The 26042-nt window shown below is 38.5% G+C and overlaps 3 protein-coding genes across 7 annotated transcripts in view; 1 reads left to right on the forward strand and 2 right to left on the reverse strand.

Annotated features, from left to right (window-relative positions):
• The first annotated feature begins 594 nt into the window (after positions 1-594).
• LOC146484843 (UDP-glucuronosyltransferase 1A1-like) lies at positions 595-7367 on the forward strand. 2 transcript variants are annotated; one of them, XM_085104173.1, is made up of 5 exons: positions 595-756; positions 2702-3320; positions 4188-4391; positions 5745-6033; positions 6738-7367. In XM_085104173.1, the coding sequence occupies exons 1-5, from the start codon at positions 613-615 to the stop codon at positions 7018-7020; spliced, it is 1539 nt and encodes a 512-aa protein (XP_084960299.1). In that variant the 5' UTR covers positions 595-612; the 3' UTR covers positions 7021-7367. The 2 variants fall into 2 exon arrangements, with proteins under 2 accessions (XP_084960299.1, XP_084960300.1); XM_085104174.1 differs by having other exon boundaries at positions 669-807.
• Positions 7368-11289: 3922 nt separating this feature from the next.
• Positions 11290-18558, reverse strand: LOC146484844 (procathepsin L-like). 3 transcript variants are annotated; one of them, XM_085104296.1, is made up of 6 exons: positions 18197-18334; positions 16442-16687; positions 15746-15943; positions 14745-14936; positions 13378-13652; positions 11290-12552 (listed from the first exon to the last, which is right to left on the reverse strand). In XM_085104296.1, exons 2-6 carry the CDS (start codon positions 16679-16681, stop codon positions 12453-12455), a joined length of 1005 nt encoding a protein of 334 aa, XP_084960422.1. In that variant the 5' UTR covers positions 16682-16687; positions 18197-18334; the 3' UTR covers positions 11290-12452. The 3 variants fall into 3 exon arrangements, with proteins under 3 accessions (XP_084960422.1, XP_084960423.1, XP_084960421.1); XM_085104297.1 differs by lacking the exon at positions 18197-18334 and adding an exon at positions 18479-18558 and having other exon boundaries at positions 12068-12552; XM_085104295.1 differs by having other exon boundaries at positions 12068-12552; positions 18206-18349.
• Positions 18559-20787: 2229 nt separating this feature from the next.
• The window catches only part of LOC146484845 (cathepsin L-like peptidase), a 7421-nt gene continuing 2166 nt past the window's right edge, over positions 20788-26042 (reverse strand). For both annotated transcript variants that reach the window (XM_085104299.1, XM_085104298.1), the window contains exons 2-6: positions 25878-26042; positions 24989-25183; positions 22944-23135; positions 22181-22452; positions 20788-21082 (exon numbers count right to left, since the gene is read on the reverse strand). The exon at positions 25878-26042 is cut by the window's right edge and continues 82 nt beyond it. In XM_085104299.1, coding sequence (XP_084960425.1) covers positions 20983-21082; positions 22181-22452; positions 22944-23135; positions 24989-25183; positions 25878-26042 — 924 coding nt within the window. In that variant the 3' untranslated portion in view covers positions 20788-20982. The remainder of the gene's footprint in view (positions 21083-22180; positions 22453-22943; positions 23136-24988; positions 25184-25877) is intronic.

Raw genomic sequence — 26042 nt, forward strand, 5'->3', positions numbered from 1 at the left:
TGAAGTGCACCAAGCAAGTGAAGTGCACCAAGCAAGTGAAGTGCACCAAGCAAGTAAAGTACACCAAACAAGTAAAGTGCACCAATCAAGTAAAGTACACCACGCAAGTAAAGTAATATAAGGCCAAGCAAGTAAAGTGCACCAAGCAAGTACTGAAAACACGCCAATCAGAGACGATGATTGCACAATTGGAAATTCGCTCTCTCAGCGATTTCGGTGCTGGTAGCGTTATTTGGCAGCAAGAGTAAAGTAATATAAGGCCAAGCATGTCAAGTGCTCCAAGCAAGTATTAAAACTAAAAAAGTACACCAGTGACCACGCACGAAAAGTGTACTAAGACTGAGCAAATGAAGTACTGTACGCTGAGCAAGTAAAGTAAACCAACCAAGTAAGGTGCACAAAGCAAGTAAAGTATACCAAACAAGAAAAGCACACCAAGTCCATGCAAGTAAAGTAGGCCCTACTAAGGTTGTTAGAGTAGGCCATTTGCTATAGGACATTACAATTGGTTTTACACTAAGTACCGACCTCGAACACGACCCCATGCCCCTCTTAGCCGACGACCCTGATACACATCCTCCGGCGGGCCATCCTCACGATCGTCACGCAAAAATGTTGTGGATATTTTGTCTGGTGTTGCTTCTCCAGGCTAAATCTTCCATGTCCGCCAAAATTATAGGAGGCAGTGCAATTGGAGGATCTCATTATATGATGATTAGAAACGTTGTGGAAGAGTTGGCATCACGGGGCCATGAGGTTAGGACCTGAGATTACCGTAAAATAGTTTTTGCATTATATATGTGGGAGGTGAGTTGAGAACTGTTGCGTTCAGAATAGCAAGGGTGGTTGAAAGAGTTGAAAGTGGCCCGTTGTGTCTATGTGAAAAGAGAAAACTCAGTAAGGACAAATTGAAACTGAAAAGAAATGCAATCAGAGACGATGATTGCACGATTGGAAATTCGCTGTCTCAGCGATCTCGGTGCGGTAGCGTTATTTGGCAGCAAGACTTCTAAAAAATCTGAATCATTCAGTGAAAGACCATTCTTTTACAAACACAAGCCATGCATACATTCTTTGATTTTCGGATAAGGTAGTCTTCAAATTATACTGTAGCCTGGGTGTCTAAGTTTTGTACTAAAAAAATGAACAAAGTTTGGAATATTCAATCAGGGTAATCAACAACACATTACTTTGAAGAATTTGCTTTCATTTCTTCTTACCTCAAGGATATACCCTATGCTTAAATGCCAATTTATTGCGTTCTGAAATTAAAAGAGATGCAGTTTACAAAATATAAACAAAGTAAAAACATTCTGAAAAATTTGGGGCATCAAAAATGAGGAAATAGTCACCTGCATCTCTTTAGCTCTATCTGAACTGACAGTCGACCAGGAGCGAACAGAACAGAGCAGCGCACTGCATTGTGGTGTCCACAAAATTATCTGAAATGCCTTGTCTCTTTGATCTTACCGCAACCACAGTGCTTTGTATTTGCAAGAAAGTTGAAGGAAAGGCCTGATATATGTACATATCATATTCATTCAATAATTAACGGCCCTCGGCGCTTATTTAATAATATTTTTTTGGCCCACGAGGAATTGGGCGCTTATTTGAGGTGGGCGCTTATTCAAGGGTGGGCGCTTATAACTTTCCAAACATAATTTTTCAGCAAGGGAGGAAATTTTGAGAGAATTGCAAAACAAGGCATAACAAGTTTATTTTGCTTCAAGAAGACAAAACAAAGTGCAAAAGCTATCATAAAGAAGGCATAAACAATATAAAAGTTCATTGACCACCGTATCTAAAACAAATTTTGGAACACAACTGACACTCTTTTTACTTCCCGATCGGATAGCGTTAGTCCAGAAATGTGTTTTTTTTTATTGGGAGGGGGGTTGGGGTGGGCGCTTATAAACGTTTTGGACTTTCAGGGTGGGCGGTTATTCGAGGTGGGCACTTAATCAAATAATTTAATTTAATTTGTGCTGATTAGAGAGCTGCCTTACTGGGTTGCTTGACAGGCTCCCTCACCATTTATAGAAGGGCCTGAGCACTCCTTGGCAACCGAGGCTCTTGCACAGGTTTGGTGGGAGACCAGTGGCCTCAAGGCATAAAATAAGGTACAAATACTGTGGAAAAGTTATTAAAATATCAAGAAAATTCACCTTGGGTGATCATAAATTATCTTGAATTTTCATGACCTCCGGGGTTGAATAAGCATTGATATTACAAGGAAAAGGTTCGGGCTTAAAGGGTCCAGGTTTTTTTACTAGTATTTATTTTAGTAGAAATTTCCTAGCCTTTAGTAAAAAAACCTTCTTAGCTTTTTATTACATCATCTTGATCAGGAAAAACCTCATTTGCATTTATTTTCAACGCACAATTTACATATACTACTACAAAACTTGTTTTGCATATGTAAATTGTGTGCTAAAAGTAAAAAAGTAAATAAGGTGTTTCCTGGTCAAGATGATCTTGTTGAGTAATACTTTCTTGGCTTTGATAAACAAAATTTCACAGAGCTTTTTATTACTTAGATATTTTTATTTATTTCTTTATTAAATATTTATAATTTCAACTGGGCTGCACTGAAAACCGCTCTCTGCCACATGGGCTCCCCGTTGAAATATCTCCAGAGAGCTGTCGAAAGTAATTGGTAATTGCTTATTTAATTAATGGTTACTTTTTTTATGTCCTCTAGGTAACACTGGTTATTGGCTCTGCTCAAAAACTGAAACCTAGTGAGAAATTCACACACAAGGTTTTTCAAGTTCCATATGATGAAGGGACTACGATAGAAATAATGACAAAAGCAATGATAGAAAAGGGCGCAGCCTCATATGATGTTTTCAAGAGCTTGCTTGAGGTGGATAGAGTCCAGTGTGAATGTCTTTTAAACAATACTGATTTTCTCGGTGAACTAAAAGGGTTTGACTTATTAGTCCATGATGCTGTGGCTTCTTGCTATGTACTAGTTGCCGAGTACTTAGGAATCCAGAGAGTGGAAATTATACCCATGGTCCCAAATAGCCCATTAAGTTTCAAGAATATGATCCCAATGCCGGTGTCGTATGTTCCTCAAGCTGTTTCTCAGTCAATTGCACTGACAGATGAAATGACGTTTCTGCAGCGCGTTGCCAATTTAGGAATGTATGTTTCTACTGCATTCTTTATGTCTATGGTGGATATTACCAAGGAGAATCTCAAGGTGAAGTATAACATCAAACCTGAAAATAACTTCTGGGAAGCTGCTGTTGATGCTGAGCTGGTTTTAATCAATGCAGATTTTGCATTTGAGTATCCGCAACCTTTATTGCCAGGTATGGATTGTATCTGAAGAAACGAAAAAGTCTTCTCGTAATTCCCATAAAAGGTTATTTTAAAATTTTAAAAGCCGGCTCATTGGATGATGATGCAGTTCCAGAGTTTTGATTGGTTAAGTGACAGTGGTATATGAGCCATTGTACCATACCCCACTTTTTATAAAGCGCTCTTGTCAGCTACATGCAGTAAAGAAAAAATAGCTTGATCATCAAGATTAAATTTAGCCATATTTTGTGGTTGTTTTTAATAAAGTAATGTTATTCCACTAATGTGCTTGTTATACATGAGATGGTATAAATTCAACATGCACTTATGGAATGATAAATTGAATAATAAATTATCCTACGAAATCGCACAGAATATCACCTGATACTTAGCACACAAGGCCATAGCCTGAGTTGGCTAAAATCAGGGGATTTAATAAATATTCAGCAAGACTGAGCGGGATATTGTTCAATCAACACAGTTGATAACAAACCACAGTTTTATTGCAGAAAAGCTGGAGACAATCTTTATTTTGCCATTTTTCTCCCTGACGCACAAAATCACGCATATCGCAGAATGTTCAGTATGTACACCATAACCATATTTGGGCATGAGTGTTACGATGTGTAGAGGAATGGTGGCAGGAGGGATCGATCTTTAATAGGGGACTGGCATGTGATGATTTTTTGATGAGAAAAAGGGAAGATTTCTATGCAGCCCCATACTGTACGTCGGTGATTTATTATTCATACATTTCCAACTCAAACTCTATTCATGCTGACTGTTTGTGTATGAGGGACTAGGATGACATAACAGCATACGTAGAATTGTTTCTAACTCATTTCTGTCATAATTTTTTATTGTTTTATGTTTCATAGGTAACATCATGGTTGGACAATTAAGTGCATATAAAAAGCCAATGCCTCTATCGCATGAGTTTGAAGAATTTGTCACCAGTTCTGGTCATGGTTTTATCATTGTTTCATTTGGATCAAATGTGGGTGCCATTTCGAAGGAAAAAGTGGACATGTTAGCTACAGCATTTGGAAAACTAAAACAAAATGTTCTTTGGAGACTTAAGGGTAAGCTTGTAACTTTCAGCTGCTGCAGCCAATATTGCAGCCTAGTTTCCAATTAACAAATCGAATGTGGTTTAGCGTTGTCTGCACTCTTATCGACAACAATTTTCGCCATCACAGTGGTCAAAATTTTTACCACTGTGATGACGAAAATCGTTGTTGATAAGAGTGCAGACAACGCTAAACAACATTCGATTTGTTAATTTTACCACAATATCAATGTCAAAGAAAATTTTTACAATAACTGTCAAAATTTCCACACGCTGATTGATGCGAGCAGCATTGTCTAGACTCTATTGACAAGGAAAAATTAGCCAGTCAGATTGCGAGATTAGAAACAATTGTGGTAAAATTTAAATTATTCCTTATCTACTTTCAACACATGATCTGAGAAAAAATTGTGCTGTTGTGAAAATATGTACAGGAGAATATTTGCAGGTGTGGTCACTCAAGATTGTATTGTTGCTGTCTAAGTGATGCATGGTTTGCCCTAGAAATCAGCATTTGCCTTCATGGTCGAGTTTGACAATACAGCAAGACTACAAGTTAAATTGTTTCTTGTATAAAATCAAATGTACATCTTGATTATGATTATCATGTAGACTACGTAAAAAATCTTGGGATTTTGCTGGGGGTTGGGGGGTGGGGGTGTGTGGCTTGATTCTCAAAACCCTGGCCCTATTTCAGACAAAAATATTATATGTAGTTATCAGTTGGTATCCTTTTTCAGACTTGGCCTCTGTAATTCATACCCATTTTCAGACTTGGCCTCTAGAGTCCAAACCTGTTTCTGTAAAATCCTTATTAACCCTATTTCAGATCAAAATGCCTCAAAAGCCATATAGCCTTTGGACTGCATATACCTATATAGCTTATTAAGGGAGGGGAGGGGACCTTGCATTCTTTTTTAATGAATGATGCCTTAAAAGAGGACACTAAAACAGTGAACAGCAGAGGAAGTGTTGAATGGTGAGAATAGTATTCAGATTTTTGCATGGCTAAATTAAAGCAGCATGTGCTATTAACGTTTCACATACCAGTCAGTTACGTGCAAAAGTTTTCATATTGTCTGGATCTCGGAAGTTTTTCTGAAGATTTCTAAACATGTCAAGATTTTCTGACAGATTTGGAGCACTGCTATGATGAAGATCTCCAAAGATGTTGGCAAAATTGTTCAAAGATTTCCAAAGACTTTAAGTTGACTCAAATTTTCATGTCATTTGGTTAAGGCACTTAAAGAAGAATGTTATAATTTGAAACTCTCCCTTCTTTGTTCAATGTTAGCATCTTAAAAGGTTTCTCAGCCCATGTATAGTGTTGTTGTTGATGATGATGATTTTTCTTCAAAATCTCCAGGCTACATCCCTTCTGCCCTCAGTCCAAACATCAAAGTAGTGGAGTGGTTGCCTCAGAATGATCTATTGGCTCACAAGGACATCAAGGCTTTTTTCTCCCATGCAGGCCACAATAGTCTTTACGAAAGTGCATATCATGGGGTCCCTGTGGTGGCTTTTCCACTGTATGGTGATCAGTTTTTCAATGCTAAAAAGGCCGAACATTTTGAGCTGGGTGTGTCTGTGGATCATAACAGTTTTGATGTTGAACAGTTGGTTTCAAAAATAGAGCTAGTTATCAACAACCCAAGGTATTGTAATTTAATACCGTAAAATCCCGATTACAGTATAAGCCCCTTCAGTTATAGGTCCATTTATTTTGTAAACAAAAGTTTTATTCTGGTTATGAGCTCCCCCCCCCCCCCCCCCCCCATTCTGCTTATAGGTCCATCTTTATGTAAACACCCCTTGGGTACGAAACAATGATTTTTACTAGTCACATCAAATACAGTTTAAGAAAACGATTAATGTTTGAAGAAGATGTGGAGTTCCACCTTGAAACGGATGACTCAGATGATGGCGTTGAGGATGAATCAGATAATTTGGAAGCGGAAAGCCCAAATTAACCATTATTTTTTCTATTCCATTACTTATAAGCCCCCCCCCCCCCCCCACCCCGATATAAGCCCACCCAAAACCCCTTACAAAATTGTATAAGCCCAGGGCTTGTAATTGGGATTTTATGGTATATTACATATAAGAGTAGGTAAGAAGTACCAGAGGACAAAATAAAACACCCAAGAAGATAGTTTGTAATGTAAGGGTGGAGTTTTCTTTTATCCTTACTCAGTGAGACCTTAGGGAAGTGGTCAAAACGGATATACTCTAACAGGAGTCACCATACCACAAAATAGATGGTGGTCTCTTCCTGCATCTTTATTGTATAGCCACCCCTCTATCCAACAGTAAAAAATGATTCAAAAATAATTTGCAAGTTCTTAAAAATTTATTCCAGGTTCAAAGCTGGAGCCAATCGCATTTCCAAGCTGCTAAAAGACAGACCACGGACTCCATTACAGACCGCTGGTGATTGGATAGAGTATGTTCTCAGACATGGTGGAGCCCGGCATCTCAGACCTCAAGTGTTTAACATCCCTTGGTATCAGTACTACTTACTTGACGTCATGGCTTTCCTTGTTGCTATAGTAACCTTGGTTGTCATGGTGATAAAGATGACATGTAGATGCCTGTGTCGTCTGTGCTGTAAAAAGGGTGGAAGTAAACCAAAGAAGGAGTAACTGAACAAGAATCATGTTGCCTTACGTGTCGCTTCCTGTAAGAAGGCTAAAAGACATACACCTTTTCATCCACTAAAGAAGAAAGACGTACTTGTGTTAGAGAGGTTTAGATTAACGTCTACGTCAAACAGCAGAAATGACCACGTGACCATGTTTATCCTTCATTTGCCGCTCACTGTTTACAGTTTCTCAGTAAAATTGAGTAGTTTTGCGTTAGGATAAAAGGCCTAGGAATTGTTTTGCATTATTCTCAGCTATGTACTAATTTTTTTTTACGAAAACATAAACGCGAATCTGAAGTTTGCCTTTTGCTGTGAACGCGTTTGTAAATCTCTCTATTGATGTCACTTCAACACGTGCGAATCTAAAAACCTTGAGAGCAGTGCGATTATGGCTAAATCGGAGAATAGTATGTCCGATTTAGGCGTACTATTCTACGATTTACCACTAAGGTTTTTACCTATTTTACGATTGAAGTCTCCGATTCTTCCGATTCTACGATTTTAGCGTAAGAGACTTTAGAAATGATTATCCGATTCTGCGATTTTACCATAAGACACTTAAGAAATGATTATCCGATTCTGCGATTCCTCCGATTCTACGATTTTAGCTTAAGAGACTTTAGAAATGATTGTCCGATTCTACGATTCTTCCGACTCTACGATTTTGCCTTAAGAACGAGATATATATTCATGTGTTAAGTGCGCTTGTTTCGGCTAATGGATTAAAGAACGAGATATATTCATGTGTAGTGCGCTTGTTTCGGGAAGAATCGCATAATCGGAAGAATCGGAATAATCGGAGAATCGTGCCAAGTAGAAAAATCGGCCAATCGGAAGAATCGTATCTCAAAACTAATTTTTTGCTATTCTCCGATTTAACCATAATCGCACCCTTCTGAAAACCTTGTCTATGTAATTGGACTGTAAAATATAACTTGTCAATACATTCGGAAAACAAAACGACATCGACACAAACGCTTTGGTGAACATCGCTACTCCATCCAAAATCGTCTTCAACTTGCGAACCCTACTCCTGTTTCAGTTCATTTTACCTGGGCACTCTATAAACGACATGCAACTCATCCCTTCGGAACTGACACATAAACAAAATAAATAAAAATAAATAACCTTTTAATATGACAAGTGCTAGTGGGGGCCGAGCATTAAACTTCATAAAGAAATAATGCAAATTGAAAATAACATGGTTAAAATCCCAACTGACAGGAGGCAGTCCAGCTGGCTATTTATAAGCGCGGCCGAGGAGTTGAACTTGGGGCTACCGAGAAACAACTCAGCTAGCGGTCAGAGCGGGACTTGAACCCGGGACCACCGGATTACAAGTTCGGCGCCCTAACCACTCGACCACGCTGCCAACCCTACTCTAGTTTCAGTGCATTTCAACTTACCTAGACATTCTATAAACGACGTCCAACTCATCCATTCGGAACTAATACATACCAACCGCGACTCTGTACAAAAGGCAAGGCCAAATCACCAGAGCCGCTTGGTATTCCCGGGTTGGTATTAATAGACACTACGAGGAGCATATGACATTTAGGACGCTTTTCATCGGTCAGATCTGGCCAGCCAGACCAGTTCGTAAACGGAATGTACCATTGTGAAGTATAAGTTTTATCCTATACTAGTACTTCGAATTTCTTTCAAATAGCGCGTACCAGTTGCGGAGTGATTATTTCACAAGATTTTTGCAGCTGTACCATCCCTTCAAAATGACGCATTCGGTTTACAGACTGGCCGGGCTGAGCAGCCAGTTCTGGCAAATGGAAAGCACTCTTGATCTCACAAGCTATTGACCTTTTATACACCACGGTCGTGTAACGTATTGACTCATTTTATTCTTGTAGCCCCCGAAGAAGTTTTGTTTACCACATTTATAGCTTTCCTATCAGGTTTATTTTTTAGAATAATCTGTTATTCAAGTAAGCGATGCAGGCATACTCGGAAAAAAAACCGAGTGCTCCTATCAGGAGTCGAGCCACATCCGATCACTAGTTTGGATGTTCTACCACTGAGCTACAGGAGACTCGTGGGAGCTAAGGCCATTAAACTAGGTTCATGGGACAGGTTTATTTTTATCTCCACGTTTCAAAATCATTACATCAATAAAAAATAAACAAGAAACAAATGTGGAGGCTTGTGAACTAATTAAAATCCAGTGGGTTGTAAAAAGTTCAAAACTCTTGGCAAGACCATAGGGACAAGACGTTGAGGGTTGACGGATCTTGTAACGACCTGGATCTGAACCTGGACACTTGAGATACAGTCGAACCTCCAAGTGCGACCACCTCCCATAAGCGACAACCTTTCGAAAACACCCAATTTTTCCCAGCCAAATCCCTACAGTTGGAACCTCTCGTAAGCGACCGCGACCACACATGGTCTGATCTCCTTGTTCGATGTACTACGCTACTCAGAGTTTACGAGGAACCTTTAGTGGCAACCTAGCACTGCTCGTATTGTAACTTGGAAAATGTATGCGATAAATTCTCTTCTGATAAGATGAGTCAGACCTGATCAGTCGGAAGAGACCCCCTCTGGTTCGACTCTCGTAAGCGACCACCTCCCACTAAATCATGGCATTTTTTTTTTTTTTTGGGGGGGGGGGGGTTCGCTTACAGGAAGTTCGACTGTAATCAATTTTATTAAAAACTGGATCATTGTATAATGCAATTCTAGGGATTTTGATTGGCTTAGCGGCCATGGTATATTTAAGGACGGTGCCTACTATTGCTACTGCGCATACGCTCTGCGCATCTGGATATACTCGGGTTTCCTATGGGTAGTGCCTACTATTACAGGGATATTTTTGCGCGCTTTAAAACTATGCGGAGAAAGCAGAACTTAGCAAGTGATTTTGGTATCCAAAGAGAAAATTGGGGGTAACCATGCATTTTTCAGAGATAATAAAGCTTCAATTTGGAGAAAAGCGCCATACATTGCTTTGTATTTTGCTGCTTTTTAGAACAATTGTTGCTTAGTTATCTCTAAAAAATGCGTGGTTACCCCCAATTTTCTTTTTGGATTTCAATAGCCGTTACCAAGATCTGCTTTTCCCGCATAGTGATAAACCGGGCAAAAATACTTCGCTATTAGTAGGCACCGTCCTTAACAATTAGACGGCGAGCTCGAGGTTTCTATCGGCTGATAGTTGGCGAGGGGCGAAGCCACGAGCCAACTATCAAAGACGATAGAAACCGAGAGCGAGCCGTCTAATTGTTTTACATACCTCAGTGATCGATCTATCAAGCAAAAATTTTTTTTATTTCATTAATTTTGATATATTTGTGCAATGATGCATACTAAATCGCGCGCGCTCTGACAAACTGCCGTCTATCGATCGATAGACGACACCTGTGTAGCCAATCAGATTGCGTGTTACGCGATAGTCGGTCACTGAGGTATGCTAAGAGCCATTAGTATAAATCTACTAGTGTTCTATCACGAATGCCGTTCTCTGATTGGCTATGCTACTCGCTATCTATTCTGTGATAGATAGTGAGTAGCGGTTTTCAACAAAATGGCGGCCGCTTCGTCGCGTTTTCGAAGTGTCTGCGATGAGGATATAATTAATTTACTTGTTTAGTTTTGAACGACCAGTAGATTTATACTAAAACAATTAGATTATTCGCTCTCGATTTCTATGCGTGATAGCTGATTCGGGCTGCGCCCTCATCAGCTATCACGCGATAGAAATCTCGAGCTCATAATCTAATTGTTAATTATACCTCAGTTGCCTGAGAAATAGCAGAATCAACACTCACAGTTGTTGGATATCAGATGATTATAGCCCATCTCGTATCCGAACGCTAACCTGCGACCAGGTGTGTTTTGTTTTTCGGGCGCCGACTCACGCGCTACCACACTTTCGTGCTCCCGCGAAAAAAAGAACGCGTTATCGCAGGTTAATCGCGCTCGCGGCAGTCTTCGTTCCTTACCGCGCAGGCTTAACGAAACGAGCGAATAAAGAATGTCCGATAATTCGAGTTTCTGGGCCCGGTTGTTCAAATTCCGATTAACTTAATCCCGGATTAAAGTGAACTTTGACTTAACTTTATAATATTACTAATGAATAAAGATTCTTCCAAAGATTTTGGTCTGTAAGTTATGACTTACGACTTTTCTTTACCATCAGCCCAAAATTAGTTTTCAAAAAAACATTCTTAACGAGCGAGATACGAACACGATTGTGTGGTTCGCAAAAAGCATCGGCAGATGATTCGAGGCCAACGAGACAAATAACTCCACATAAAACATCAACAAAAACGTATTTATTGAGAATAAATGCATTGATCAGCCTATTCACAAATAAGAAAAATGCCCAACTTGGTTTAGTTAAAACGTTTGCTTTGCAGTTTACGTAGTAACTAAACAGTCCTTTAAAAACTAACTAAATAAAAGCATCAATTTAAAGCGGCACTGTTACAGCGATCTAGCTGCATTTTAGCCAAAACTACTCAAATATTTGGCAAAGAACTTGTTGTGTAACATGAAATTGTTCTTACAACGTCGGGAAGAACCAAAAAATTAGGGTTTTCTCCAAGGAAGGACAAATCATAATCAATTTTTAGCGACTTCTCTAAAATACAGAAGAAGAACTTGAAAAAAATGGCCAATTTTTTCAAGTTGCAATCCACTTCCATCCTAGCCATCCGCAGCCAAACATAGTTAACAGTAGTTTCTGTGCATTAGTAGGGTTATTGTTAACAAAACTCAACCATTATTTTAACTATTCAGCGTTCGGAATACGTAAACGAACGGAGAGCGTACATATTCTTTCTTCCCTTTCGGATACGGAAAGGAAACGGAAGATGTCTGCATCAAAGCTACATGGAGTAATACAGGATGAAATACCACAGCGGAAAGACTGAGGGACGTGATGTCTTTTGCTGAGGTGTGATGAAATCTATAATCCTAAAATATGTGTCGGAAGAATAGGAATGGTATTCAACTCTTAGGTCCGATAGTTTGCAACTGACCAAAAGGTAACAGAAGGCGTAGCTTGGATCCTTAACTAAACCGGCATACACAGACATAAACATATATTTACTTATTTACAGTTAAAACGTAATTCTGTAGGATTACCTAAGTCATACAGTCAGTCAACCAAAAATACAACTAAATTTTAAAAATTAAATTTTATAATCATATGACTAATCAAAATGTTTGTTTTTTTGTAGGAATTCCGTTTTGACCTCACCAACCCACTTGCATTTACACTATAAGAAAATGTTTATTGTATTGCCCTAATCATTGACTAAAAAGCTTCTTAGACTTGGTTATCAAAACCTCAACACAGCAAGCAAGCACATGAATTATAAAACATAAAAGTGTTTAAAAACACGATTGGCTAATTGCCAGCTACCAGTAAACTGTTTTCACTAGGAATTTCATTGATGATTTCAGCTGTTTTTACACCAGTGGATAGCTTGCATCGGTCGCAATGCCACACATGTTATTCTTGTTTCTTGCCATCATGATGTAACCGTTCATTCCCCAGCCTGTTCCCCAGCTAAAAATACAAAACACAAAAATATGTAAGATTGGCCAATCGCAACAGATGTAAACAACACAACGAGCCAATCAGAATTCGAACCAAATTCATGTAACTGGCGCCAAGCGCGGGAAAACGCGTGCGGCGAAAACACGACTGGTTTTGGTTTGGATTCCCTTTGGTTGAGAAAGTGGCGCGAGTTTTGTTACAGAGCGTAGTAATGCAAAACCAAAGCAAATGCAAAATTACTTTCAACACTCAACTGAAAACCGCTCTATAGAAAAATACAATTATATAGTTAAACATTGCATTGCATCAGATTGGTACCAGACTGTTTGGTGTCCATTCTCCAGATTTAATTTTCAATCACTTTCAAATTTTCATTTTTCTCAGTTTTCCTAAAAATTCCTACTTCTTTGTAAACGCTCAAGAAATCTGCTAGCCTGTATAGCTGGCAGGATTGTGTGAAGATGAAGATTTAGAGTGACATAAATTTAGAATTCAGGTGTATTGCTTTAGCCAGTGATAATTATTTGCGAGAAACCACAGTCCAGAAAAGGAACTCTAGTCCTGTCATGAGATTCAAAGTTTGTTATAAGTAACTGTATGTGAAGTCAAGTGTCCAATAAAACTTTACACCCAAGATCAGAAATTGTGATGCATGTACTTGCAAGCTGGACTTATATTTGTGTAGGTCATCGCTAACTTAATGCGCAACATCAGTACATGTGACTGACAGCTGAAATCTTATTACTCTCAATTTATTCTGTCAGCCAAAATGTTTTCAGCTTCAGAGCAACAAGAAGATGCTACTGTACCACTTTTAGTACCAGTATGTTTTACCTGTTCTTCACAAGCCAGTAGTCTTTACCATCTTCTGTTGTACCATAACCAACTGCTAACACGCCATGATCCAGCAATGTGCTGCTGCAATTTGGCTCATCATAAACACCCTCCTTATACAACTGAAAGGATGCATGGCCTGCGTCAATTGCCACAGAGATGGGTCCCACAGTAGCAACTGCCATCTTCAAAGCCGACTCATCACCTGACTTGACATCTACAAAACCAGTATCATCGGCACCAACATCTGAGCTATTAAAGCGGCATTTCTCATCCTGAAAGAGATTTTATGAAATTATAGTTAAGTTGAGCGAGTTCACCACGAATTTATAGCGAAAAAGACTTTCTTTTCTTCTGTTAAAAAATGTTGAAGTAGTTGGCACTATGGTGCTACTTGGCAACACAATAAATCAGTGAAATAAATAAACAAACTGAACATAACATTTGTTAACATCCCAACTGATGGAAGGTAAAGTCCCTGTCAAGGTTAGTTACAAAGTGTGGCCTTGCGTTTGAAAATGGGGCTAGCATTAGACAAATCCAAGTGGTCAGAGCGGGACTTGAACGCGGGACCTGATCTGGATTACAAGTCTGGTGCCCTAAGCGCTAGTTAATAGCCAAGAGAGCCAGCGATGAAACGACATTACCTTTCCCTTATCCAAACCTGGTGGCAGGCCAAAAGTTTTGATTTTTCCCGTAATTTGAGGTAACATTTACAGTACTGTCAAAAGTAAGTTACCACCCTCTCATGAGATTGCAAATTGATTTGCCAGCGAGGTTGCTTAGTGCGTAGCTTTGCAAACTCATCGCTATTTAAAATGAAACCTTTGAAGTGACTAAAGACACGATTTTTGTAATATAATAAATCATCTCTTACATTGTGTATGAATTGAAACCTTTGAACTGAATGAAGACAAAATATTTTAAAATCACATCAGCTCATACGATGCGAACATACATTTACGACGGAATCATCCACTGTTGGCATATGCTGTTTTAAAAATGGCACAAATAAACCCAACACCAGACAAGTGTTTTTCGGTTCGCAAGTAACTTCCGTTTCAGTGATTCTTGTGAGACAAAAGTCGTGTCCCTTGATACGAGACGCAACTCTCATCTTGCGAGAAATGAGACTAGACTGGTAACTTACTTTTGAGCGGTACTGTAGTCTTTTTCCAATTTCATACAGAATTCCCTGCCTTTTCCCTGACCTTGAAAAAATTAATGTTTTTCCCTGAATGTGTCAACCCTGTGTTCTACTATTTTGAAATACTGAAAAGCCCTTTACAAAGAGAGAATAGTTAAGTTATTATTATCTTTATTTATTAATTTTTTATGACAATACTGTCTTGAAAATGTACACTGACCTTGGCTTTGTAGGGATAAGTAACTTCTGTGTCAATTCCTTTATTTGCCTTGATATACCGGAATGCATTATCCATCAAGCCTCCTTCGCATCCATGATTACCAAACTTTTCTGAGCAGTCAACCAGATTTTGTTCACTTAAAGACACAAGCTTTCCTGTTTTCTTGAAATGCTGGCCCTCAAGGGAACCTGTCTAAATAAAGAACCAGTGTTTTTTAATCTTTCTCCACCCTACATCTGTACATTTCATGATTACACAAAACAACACAACAACAGGAGATGCACAAAGAATTTTGAATATTGATAATTATGTTACTGATGTCTAGAGCTAATTTTAAGGACAGTGCCTCCTGATATAGACAGAGGTATTTTTGCATGTAGTTTATGACGGTGCAGGAAAGGATATCCAAAAAGGGTGAGCTGCATCCAAAAACAAATTAGGGGGTAACCATGTGTATTTCAAACAAAAATGACTCTAAAAACCTTTAAAGTACATAACAATCTATGGCAAAAACAACAACAACAAAAACATATAGACATGTATAGCATTTTCCCCCAAAGCTTATCAATCTTTGAAAAATTCATGGTTACCCCAAATTTTCTTTTTAGATTCCAACAACCCTTTCTAAGAATGGCTTCTGACTCCTGCATAGTCATAAACTGCACAAAAAACATTGTATCACTAGGCACCATCTAAGAGAAATCTGCATTTCTCAGACAATTCCAAGACACAAAATTATATAGCAAAAGGAGGCACTGTCCTTAACTCTTTAAGACCTTAACCAGTTAACACTTTAACCCCTAATATCAAAAGAAAAAGTCTCCTAGCCTGTCCCAATACTTTTCTTATAAAAGTGCTAGGGAGAAGTTATTAAAATATCAAGAAAATTCACTTTGGGTGATAATATCCTTAATTCTTGTGATGTCAGGGTTGAATAAGCTTCGATATTACAAGGAGAAATTTGATGCTGATCACTTAAATGATAGCATTAACTCCCTTACTGTGCTAAATGCCCAGCATGATCCACATTGTCCTTGATTCTTGATAGGTGTCACATAGCCTTTTGTTCTCCAATCAACTTTCTTTGGCAGCACAACATTGTTTGGGGGCAGGAATGTAGAGGCATCTGTGTCCTTGGTTTTGCTGTCCTTAAACTGGCTGTTGTATCCATTTAAAATCAAATGTACTTCTTTACTTGTCTACAGAAAAACAGGAAGAAAAGATTTAAACCTATGATACGCAATTCAAAACATAAGCTCTGTTAAATTCTATGTAGCCAAGTGTGCAAGTCATGGATTTCACTGGCAGCATATCAATAATGTTAACGTCAATCAAAATAAATATAGTAAAAAAATGAATAATGAAAGGCCTACAAATGGTACGTCCTGGTACAGATTTATGACTGATACGGGTTTTGAAGCCTCTAATTTACTAGGGGATGGGAGAAATGCTAAAAAGGGCGGTAGGTGGGAGGCAAGGGTACGGGGGGCGGGAGGTTCTGACCCCCCTGTCCCCTCCCCCCACACACACAGCTGTATGTGAAAAAGACACAACTTGTTTTGATATTGCTTCTAATAATATCATTGATTGAGTAATAGTCATGCAGGCTTTTGAACCAGACTGACTATAGACCAAATTAATCGTTACAGCTTAGTAAACAAATTTAATTACACGTAAAATATAAAATGATTACGAACCATGTCCCCCAAATGGTTCATTGCCATCTTGTAGGTGCTTTTTGTATCAGTATTGTGCCGCAGAATGGCCTTGTGGTTCTCTTGCCAAATGGTGTAACGTAAACTTTCCTCATCATCCGACTCGTACTTCTTGTTATGGAACTGTTTCCATGCTTGCCAAGCATTGTCCTTGATCAACAGTTCTGACAATACCACAGAACAACAGAGAGAAACAACTAGTGCAAGTGACAATTGCATCATGATGATCTGAAAATAAAATTAATTAAATATCATAATTCCAAGTTAGCATTAATGTGCTTTGATCATAAGAATATTAATTTTTAACTGAACCTTTAAAATGAAACCAATAATTACCAAATTAATAATTTTGATACTCAATCAGAATATACATACAGTCAACTCTCGCCTTGCCGACACCTTGCTATTAAGGACACCCCAATAATATGGACAGCAACTAAATCCCCAGCAAAAATAAATTACAGACATTTGACTGAAATAAATGTCTGCTATTACAGACTCTCACTATTAAGGACGCTAACTCGCGGTCCCGATAGAGTGTGTTCGCAATAAAGGGAGTGGACTGTAAATTGACCAACATCAATATTAATATTATTTTTTGATTATTATGGAAAATCAACAAAAATCGATTGCCAGCCCTTTTGTAACTATCGATTTTGGTAATACAGGTTCGATTAGTACCGATTTCGCTTGATTTATGTCGAGAAGGTAAAACTAGGTTTTTGTTTTCTGCGAGTCTAAACATGACTTATAAGACAATGTAGACTCAAGACATGGTAATTTCACAAGTAAGCCTCTATTACAAGTAAACCAGAGGCATGTCAATAAAAAGGTTATTTTATGGCTTCTTAGTGTTAGACATAAACATGTGTTCATTGTTCTGTACTCAACGTCCTTACAAGTACCAACAAAAACAAAGAAACAATTAACAAGGGGTTATGTTATGTGATTATCAATATTTATTGATTATTACAGCCAAATTTTGTGATTATCATTATTTATTCAATCAACAAAATATATCAGTATTATAGATTTTAATCAATTAAATTTTAGATTTTAATCAATTAAAATTGATTAGGTTTTTGACGATTGATATGTTATGTCCTTCTTAGAAAAAAGGAAACTTTCAGGTTGAAAAAAGTTTTGGTTCATTTCTGGCACCACAGGGCACAGAGGAGTCAAATTTGATGTAAATTCTGGCTAAATTCCCCGGTTTCTGTCACAATTTTCCAGGAATTAGCCAGAATTTACATCAAATTTGACTCCTCTGCGCCCTGTGCTGGCATACCACAGTACATCACATTCCAAGTATTCCCAGGCCGGGGGGAGGGGGGGGGGTCTGAAATTTCATGACGTCATTAGTGCAAAGCGCTATCAGCTAAACAGGAACACGTAAATCCTATCAGCTAAACAGGAACACGTAAATTATTATGTAAACTGCACGGAATTTGAACGTCTCATCCCACTATTAAACAACAGAGCCAGAGGATGTAATTTCTATTCTGTTTTCATAACAGAACTTATTCACTATGACCACACAATCTTGTTAACTGCAGTAGCCATTCAAATTCCATCAAAGATGAATTGTAACTGAGAAAATACCCCAGAAGACCAAGTGAAAAAAACTTTGTACTTTGATCATCACAGTGGAGGCTTATACATCTATAAACGCACCACTACGTAACTACATATTAGATTTTCTGAACCTACACAGTACAGTATTGACTAAAAACGTACCAAGCAAACCTGTAAGATGTTGAATCCCACCAGCAGTTAGAAACAGAAAGATATAAAGTTACTAAACTGAAAAATCGTAGCAATGGAACTCCAAGACGCCGGTGATCACAATATTATTGTGAGGAACAAAGACGTAATTGAAAACTCGTGACTATGCACTCTGGTCTCGTGACAGGAAGACGTCACAACGCAAAACCGGTTTCTTTCTTCCGAACAATGCGAAATATTCATTATATTCATACAAATATCAATCTAAACAATTCATAAACGCGTTCATTTTACCTTCAAGTATGATGAGATCTTCTTTTAAGGCTTTCTCTTCATGAAATTCCCTCTAAATTTCTGTTGTCGTTTTGGCAGTTTCCTAATTTGCATGTAATTTTAGATGGTAGTAACCGCTGTACGGGAGAAATTTGGGCGCGGTTAACCGCGTGGCTCTCGCTTCGATCCACAAGTGACTCTAACTTGCACGGACATCGACACCCCTTCGATAATATCTCAGTTCTTTCCATCTGTTCTAAAAGAAAAAAAATTAGGCTTTCTTTTCAACAATTAAATTTTTGCAACTTTCTTATCATAATTTATGTAGAAGTGTCCCCACTCACTTTTCCATAAGCTCTATCATATCTGTCCAACACATGCTAAAAAGAGAATTATCTTGTACAGGCACAATTTTGCATTCCATTCCAGGTGCAAGTGCCCATTCTAGACCAAATTCCTCATACCACACTACTTGTTTACTGGTAGAATAATGATTTTTATGCCGTCTATTCCAGACTAACCTGTTTGAAAACTATCCTTCACAGTGTCACAAACCCGAGACACCATTTGAGAACTATCGAAATCTTTTCAGGCACAAGATGGTCATCTGTTGTTGTTTTGTTTTTTTTTTTTCACGGGGATTTGGTTCGTTAGTTTGTCAAAAAATTAAGTGTCTATTAGGGTCTCTGGCCATAGTTAATTAAAGGCAATGGTTATGAAACCCGACAAACTTCTTTGTTAATGTTTTTGTTTGACTTTTTGGCCTTGACCCTGCACTAAACAACAATAGAATTTGTGTTGGAGCAACTGACCAATCGCAATGGTTTTGTTAAGATATTCGACTGTGGTGTGAACGTTAAAACAAAGGATTGTGCAGGGTCACGGCCTTTCCAACATCAATTGCAGTACCATTGTTTTCATGGCAAGGTTTCCTAACCAGTCCCTCAATTAACTAAGCTCTGGCCATAAATGGAAGTTGGGCAATTTTTTGCAAGTCCTTGAATTATTGTTTCCAAAATGCGCAAGAACAGATCATAAGTTGTCCTTTCAAAAATGCAGATTATTTTTTCTCTCGGTTTTCTAGAATTTATCTTTTAACCAAGTGAAGGTATTGTTGTGCCACCATTTCGACCAAAAGAGGTTGAAATCCTTGCGACACTTCCCCTTTAACACCAGTAACCAAAACAATGTTAAAATTTTGAACCAAAATGGCTTCTGGTAAGACTGATTGCAGAAGGGAACACTTCAATAGACCTTTATCACTCGGCGGCATAATGAGTCTCACGCGAATAAAAGCTTTGTTTTTGCACGGTTAAAGCCTTGTCCAGACGCGAATTCAGTGCGAGGCTTGCCATGCAAAAAACAAAGCCTTTTATTCTCCTGAGACTCAACATGGCCGCCGAGTGATAAAGGTCTACAGGTTGGTATCCAAATCTTCATTGTTTATTTTGAAATAATAATTATCTGAACATCAATTATTTTGATAATTCACACAACTGTAGGATAGGAAAAGGCTCTTTAATTAATAAAACAATGTTATATTGCAATCTTTATACCATACAAGAAAAATTAGATATTTATTTATTTATTTATTTATACATAGCAAAATCATTAAATCAATATACAAAGGCTTATATTATCTTTCGAGTCTCAAGGGTGTTTGACATTTCATTTTATGTTACAATATCTGTACAAAAGTCTTGAAAAACACTGGTTCAAAGACCAAAAGCAATAACCACCTTAACCCTCTAACCCCTAATACATGTATCAAAGAACAAATTCTCATATCTTAACCCCATACTTTTCTTATAAAAGAACTGGGGGAAGTTATTAAAATATCAAGAAAATTCACCTTGGGTGGCTATATCCTTAATTCTCATGACCTCAGGGTTGAAAAAGAATTGATACTACGAGAAGAAATTTGATGCTGATCACTGTTAGGGCTTAAAGGGTTAAAGACCGTTGACATGGTTCTGATCTGGTCTATAAAATATTTATTCATTTTTTGAAATAAATATCTTATTAATATAAATAGTGCAAAAAGCCATTATGGCAACTGATATCACACGGCAAAGACAATGTCTGCAGTCACAGCTTGAAGTAGTGAATGGTCTTATAAAAATAACTTTTTGGTCAAAGCGCAAAGGCCACAAAAGTGCTGAGTCTCAATTTCTTTTCCAAGGCTACGAAAGCCTCACTACCTTACGAAGCGTCAAATTTACCAATTACCTACCAGTTAACTTACATTTTTTGAAATCCAAAATAGTTGCAAGTTGAAAATGGGAGAAACTTTTAGAACACAAGCAGGCCAGAAAATATCCACTCAAGAGGAAAAAGAAATATTAAATTATATTGGCTAGATGCTGAAAGATCTTTTTATGCTCTAAATAATTCTTGTTGAAAAGTTCAAGCCTGCTTTACTTTCCAGATTAAAACATTCTCTGGCTTTGTCTTGGATAAGTTTTAGTCAGATTAAAGCAAATTTTTATTCTGTCTGTGAACAATACTAATGCTTCAAGCACTTGTTAAACCAATGGGTAGCTAGCAGCTGTTGCAACCCCGCATTTGTTGTTTTGATTCCTGGCAATCTTGATGTATCCTTCCTCGCCCCATGTGGTTCCCCAGCTGAAAAATATCAAACAAAACTTTGAATTTTAAAATAATTTAAAAGATTGCACATCTATATACTTTATAAAAGGCAAGGCTGTTTCCTACCTGGAGCCCACTAGCCTGGGACACCTACGAAAATGCTCTGGGTGCCTAAATTTTTTGCAGCAACACCTAATGTTAATGTTAATGGTTCAATTCAATGTTATTTCGAAGTGAGCCCTCTCGATGTGTTTTTTTTTTTTCTCTTAGGGCAAACTTCGACAATAAAATATGTTAAAAAATAAAATAAAATAAAAACTTCGCAAGTTGGGCTCCTAACTCCCTGGGTTTTGGCCTTGTGGGCTCCTTGAAATTTTTCTTAGACAACAGCCTTGGAAGGGAGTAAGGGTTTGGGGAAGCTACAAGAGGTAGAGGGAGGAGCTGTGATCCCTACAATGTCCATATGGGAACCCCCTCCCTCCCCTTCACCCTCTGAGAGAAAAACAGGGGTCAGGAACGAGGGTCAAGCCTAAGGACAATCTAACAAAAGGGCATGAAGCAAGGACTGCTGGGGAGAAGAAGAAAATCCACGGAAGGGTATTGGAAGAGGTACTGCATGTTCTAATTCACTGTCCCTAGAGTTTTTTTTTTGAAAACTAAGTGGGAGTACCATAGAGTTCATATGAAAAATAATTCTTGAGATCCCTAACAGATCCTTTCGCAGGTAGTTAAGACAATGCAGTTGTTGAACGATGCAAAAACTAAAGGAGAATCCTGTCTCTCCCAAATCCCTAGGGGAACTTGCATTTATGTAACTATGATTATCATTTGAGTTTATTAGGAGAGGTGTCTCCCCATCTGTGGTGTTCTTGAACAATGAGTCCCAATATCAAGATGCTTTTTTACCTTACTGTTTTCATAAATTTGTTATAGCACTAGTTGGGAGAATTGTTTGAACATCAAAAAAATTATCTTTGGTGATCATTTCCTTAATTCTCACGTCCTGTAAATTTGGTTAAGTAGTCAGTGATCTTGTGAGGAGAAATTAGAGGCGTGTCACTACTGGAACTTCAAGGAATAAACTGTATTTGGAAAAATAAAGAAGAACAATGACCAAGAACAGATAAAACTGACCTGTTCTTGACAAGCCAGTAATCTTGGCCATCTTCATTACCGTATCCCACAACTAGTACACCATGATCAAGCTCAGTGCTACTGCAAGCTGCCTCATCATAGACGCCGGTGTGATAAAAATGGAAAGAGCTATGGCTAGCATCCATTGCTACTGAGATTGGACCAACGGAGGCTGATGCCGCTTGGAGGGCAGACTCGTCACCAGATGGAACATCCGTGTAGCCAGTGTCAGTTGCACCAATGTCTGATGTATTGTAGCGGCATTTTCCCACCTGTACAAGTACTAACTTTTAGTACAATAATTTGCAATAAACTACTTCTACAACCAAGAAACGCCATATAATTTTCATTGTGGATGCCCTGAGCCATGCCTACAGGCTTACAATGGATGACCCCCACACGATAGCAGTGGAGTACATGCATGTGCTTTACGAGAAATAAATCATGAAGATGGACTCTCAAGTATCATCCAAACAACTACAAGAGTTAAAGTGAGAACAGCCAAAGATGCAGAAATACAGCTACTAATAAAACTAGCATGATATATAGAGGGTGGTTATCAAACCCTATTAACACACAGGGGGACTTTGTTTGACAAAGGAGTGATTTTCCTAATTTCCCACATGGCTGAACAGAATGTCATCACTTACATGCAAAAGTTGTTTCGCTGAGGTTCAGCTACACTATATCATTTTATTGTCTGAGGCATCAAGATTTTTCCATGTATTTATTACAAATCTCTCATGACAATTAATTTTCTTACTTGTGCTTTGTACGGGTAGCTTTCTTCAGTATCAACTCCATCGTTACTCTTGATGTATTGGAAGGCATTGTCCATAAGACCTCCGTCGCAGCCGTTGTTTCCAAATGATGATGAACAGTCGACCAAGTTCTGCTCGCTAAGAGATACCAGTTTACCAGTTTTTCTGAAGTGCTGTCCCTCCAAAGAGCCAGTCTGCGAAAAAGACGTTCAAAGTTAATCCTAGCTTTTGCTTAAAGGGAGAGTTTCACGGTTCGGCGCATGCGCGAGCGATAACGTAAGCGCTGTCAAGCCAATTGTTTTTGGACCAATTAGAAGTGAGTACACAACACTGGCGGGATACCGCGAGCAAGTCTTATAACTTGCTGGCATAAAAATAAAACTGACCGGCCAGTGTTTCGGTCACGTTTCAGAAAGAAACAAAAAGGCTGTCCATGTAAAACACATGGGGATTTTTGCAGCGCCGCTTCGTGAATGTCCCATGACATTCAAGAAATGCCAGAACTTTTGCGAACGTATACGGTTTTATTTTAGTACTATGTCGATATCTCGCAGCATCGACCTGTTTTTATTATGCGCGGTTCGAAAAGCCGAGAAGCTCCCTCAAACCTACGTACTTAAATCCAGTATTTCATCAGCATTCAGTGATAAACTTACTATAGTGTGCACGCTCGATAGCCTGATTTTATTAGACCAGCGAGAGGGCGAAGAACGAGAAATCCGCAAGCTTCAAGAAGCGATGCGACCGTTTAGTAACAACAACACGAGATGCTGGAATGCATTTGAGGGCTCCCATTTGAGAAAACTCTGCCATGGTGGCAAATCAAAACTGCGTTTGCCATTCGCAATGACCATAATTTTGTAGATAAATGAATACCTTACAATAGTTTTTGTAGTTTGCCGCAAATCTTTTGGATTTTTTTTCTACTGCCCGCTATTCGAGCCCGCTAATAGACGACTACAACTAACTCGCACATTTGATCTCGTATTTATTCGCTTCGCGTCTCAGTGTTGTACAATTTTTTCCATCCAAAGCAAAACACTGATGTTTGATGCTGCTTGTCCTGGAGTGGCGGGGTATTCCCTAGTTACTCCCCTTCGAATTCTCCGTTTTTGACAGTTGACTTCCATATGAACAAACAGTACGATTGAAATCTAAAAAATCCTCGCGAGTTCATCCAAAGCCAGTTGGTGACCTTTGCCATTTCCAGCGAAAGCAGATGTGTCGCGAAATCGTTGTCTATTTTAAACAGACTTATCTCTTTGTTAATTTTCCACGTTTGGTGGACGTATCTTGTTAACCACACAGGATTTCTACATCCACTCCACTTTGTCCGCTTTAACTTCTGTGCTTCCAGAGAGTCCACAGAACGTCCCGTCGCCGGTCGGCCGCGACGTCTCCTTGCCGATCCATCGACAAAAATGTCGTTTTCGGATGCTAAAACACTTTTAACCTTACAAAAATCGAACTTATATTTACAACAGGAAACAAAGATTATAAAAAGTGAAGAACGAAGAGCGGATGATCCAAATTCAGGCGCGATTTCAACAGATTGTTCCACCACAAGCTCACATCGAATTTAGTGTCGACCCGTACAATTTATTTTTGAGCCGGTCTGCTCGCATGCGCTTGACCGTGAAACTCGGCCTTTAACCTTTTCCGATCAGTGCATAACTACTCCCAGTTACAATGATAGTATTGATTAAAATTTTGAACACTGGATACAGGAAAGTTAAAAAACTAAAGCTTTCAGCACAACCTAACACACTAAGGAGAAGTCACCTTGTATCTGACTGCGAAGTTTGTTTTAGTCCACCAACCAAATACTTAAGACTTGATATTGTTTGAAATAAGGAAAAGATTGGCATGGCCCAAGTCCTTATTGAGGGTGGGTTTTCAGTCACAGATACAGACTCCCTCCCCCCCCCCCCCCTACATCCCCCTTTCCAATCACTTAAGTTTACATATTCCAAACAATAACTATAGGAAATGAAACAAGAACATTGAGCAAAATTGGTATTCATGTGTTTATTGGATGTCAACTTACAGTGCTGAAGGCCCAACATGATCCACAGTGACCTTGGTTCTTAACAGGTGTGACATATCCCTCTTGTCTCCAATCAACACTGTCCGGGATTTTCAGATTTGCTGGTGCAAGGAATGTAGAGGCCTTTTCCTCAGGACCTTTGAATTTCTTCATCATCTTGAATCCATTCAACATCTCTTTGACTTCTTGTGATGTCTTAAGAAAAATAATTTGTTACAAAGTATGAAATTTATTTTTTACCAAACAACTCAAATAATTATATCAAAACCGTCTGGTTACTTCTGAATGCTTCACAATACATGTGCATCTAGTTTCCAATATAATAATTTGAGCTATCTTATGTTATTGAACGAGACAGGAACTCCCATCACTTTTATCCCATCGCACATAATGCCACACATCAACATTTAAATCCTGGTACATGTAGTATCCATGATGTTTATCCCATGAATGGCCTTAGCTCCAACGAGTCTCCTGTAGCTCAGTGATAGAGTATCGGTACTACATTTTGTAAGAGGAAGGTCTTAGGTTCAACTCCTGATAGGAGCACTCAGATTTCCTTTTTCCCAGTATGCCAGTGTCACGTACTGAATAATACATCAATTCTCAACTGCAACAAAGGTTACCCAAACAACAAGTTCTAAAGCAGTCATCAATTAAATGGTCTATTTTAAACTCCAGGATTCAGCCCTCTGAGTGCGTTATTGCATTCTTGGGTGAAAACACATTCTTAAGATCGCAGTTACCTCTTCATTTCAAGAATATAAGGGTAATTCACTAAAAATACTTTTGGCTGTTGATCTTGTAGTTGACTGTGTCTTCCTTTTTCTTAAATTATTAAGACTAAGAAAAATTTGGGAAAAAAATAAACATCAGTCTTTAATCTTACCAAATCTCCAAGATGGTTCATAGCTAGTTTGTACTTATGGCCTTCATCATTGTGAGCAACAATTCTTTTTAAGTTATCTTGCCATATGAAGTTGCGCACTCTCTCTTCACCAACATCACCATAGCTTTTACCATGAAATGATTTCCATGCCTTCCAGGTTGGCTC

The sequence above is a fragment of the Pavona decussata genome, unplaced genomic scaffold, assembly GCF_977016875.1.
Source record: "Pavona decussata unplaced genomic scaffold, jaPavDecu1.1 SCAFFOLD_29, whole genome shotgun sequence".
Taxonomy (NCBI): Eukaryota; Metazoa; Cnidaria; class Anthozoa; order Scleractinia; family Agariciidae; genus Pavona; species Pavona decussata.

Coding starts and splice junctions, on each gene's coding strand:
- LOC146484844 (XM_085104296.1), bottom strand. CDS start 16,681: ATGATGCAATTGTCACTTGCACTAGTTGTTTCTCTCTGTTGTTCTGTG. Junction 14,937..15,745: donor CATGCTGGGCATTTAGCACA/GTAAGGGAGTTA, acceptor TTCTTTATTTAG/ACAGGTTCCCTTGAGGGCCA. Junction 13,653..14,744: donor CTTATCCCTACAAAGCCAAG/GTCAGTGTACAT, acceptor AATCTCTTTCAG/GATGAGAAATGCCGCTTTAA.
- LOC146484843 (XM_085104173.1), top strand. CDS start 613: ATGTTGTGGATATTTTGTCTGGTGTTGCTTCTCCAGGCTAAATCTTCC. Junction 4,392..5,744: donor TGTTCTTTGGAGACTTAAGG/GTAAGCTTGTAA, acceptor CAAAATCTCCAG/GCTACATCCCTTCTGCCCTC. Junction 6,034..6,737: donor CTAGTTATCAACAACCCAAG/GTATTGTAATTT, acceptor AATTTATTCCAG/GTTCAAAGCTGGAGCCAATC.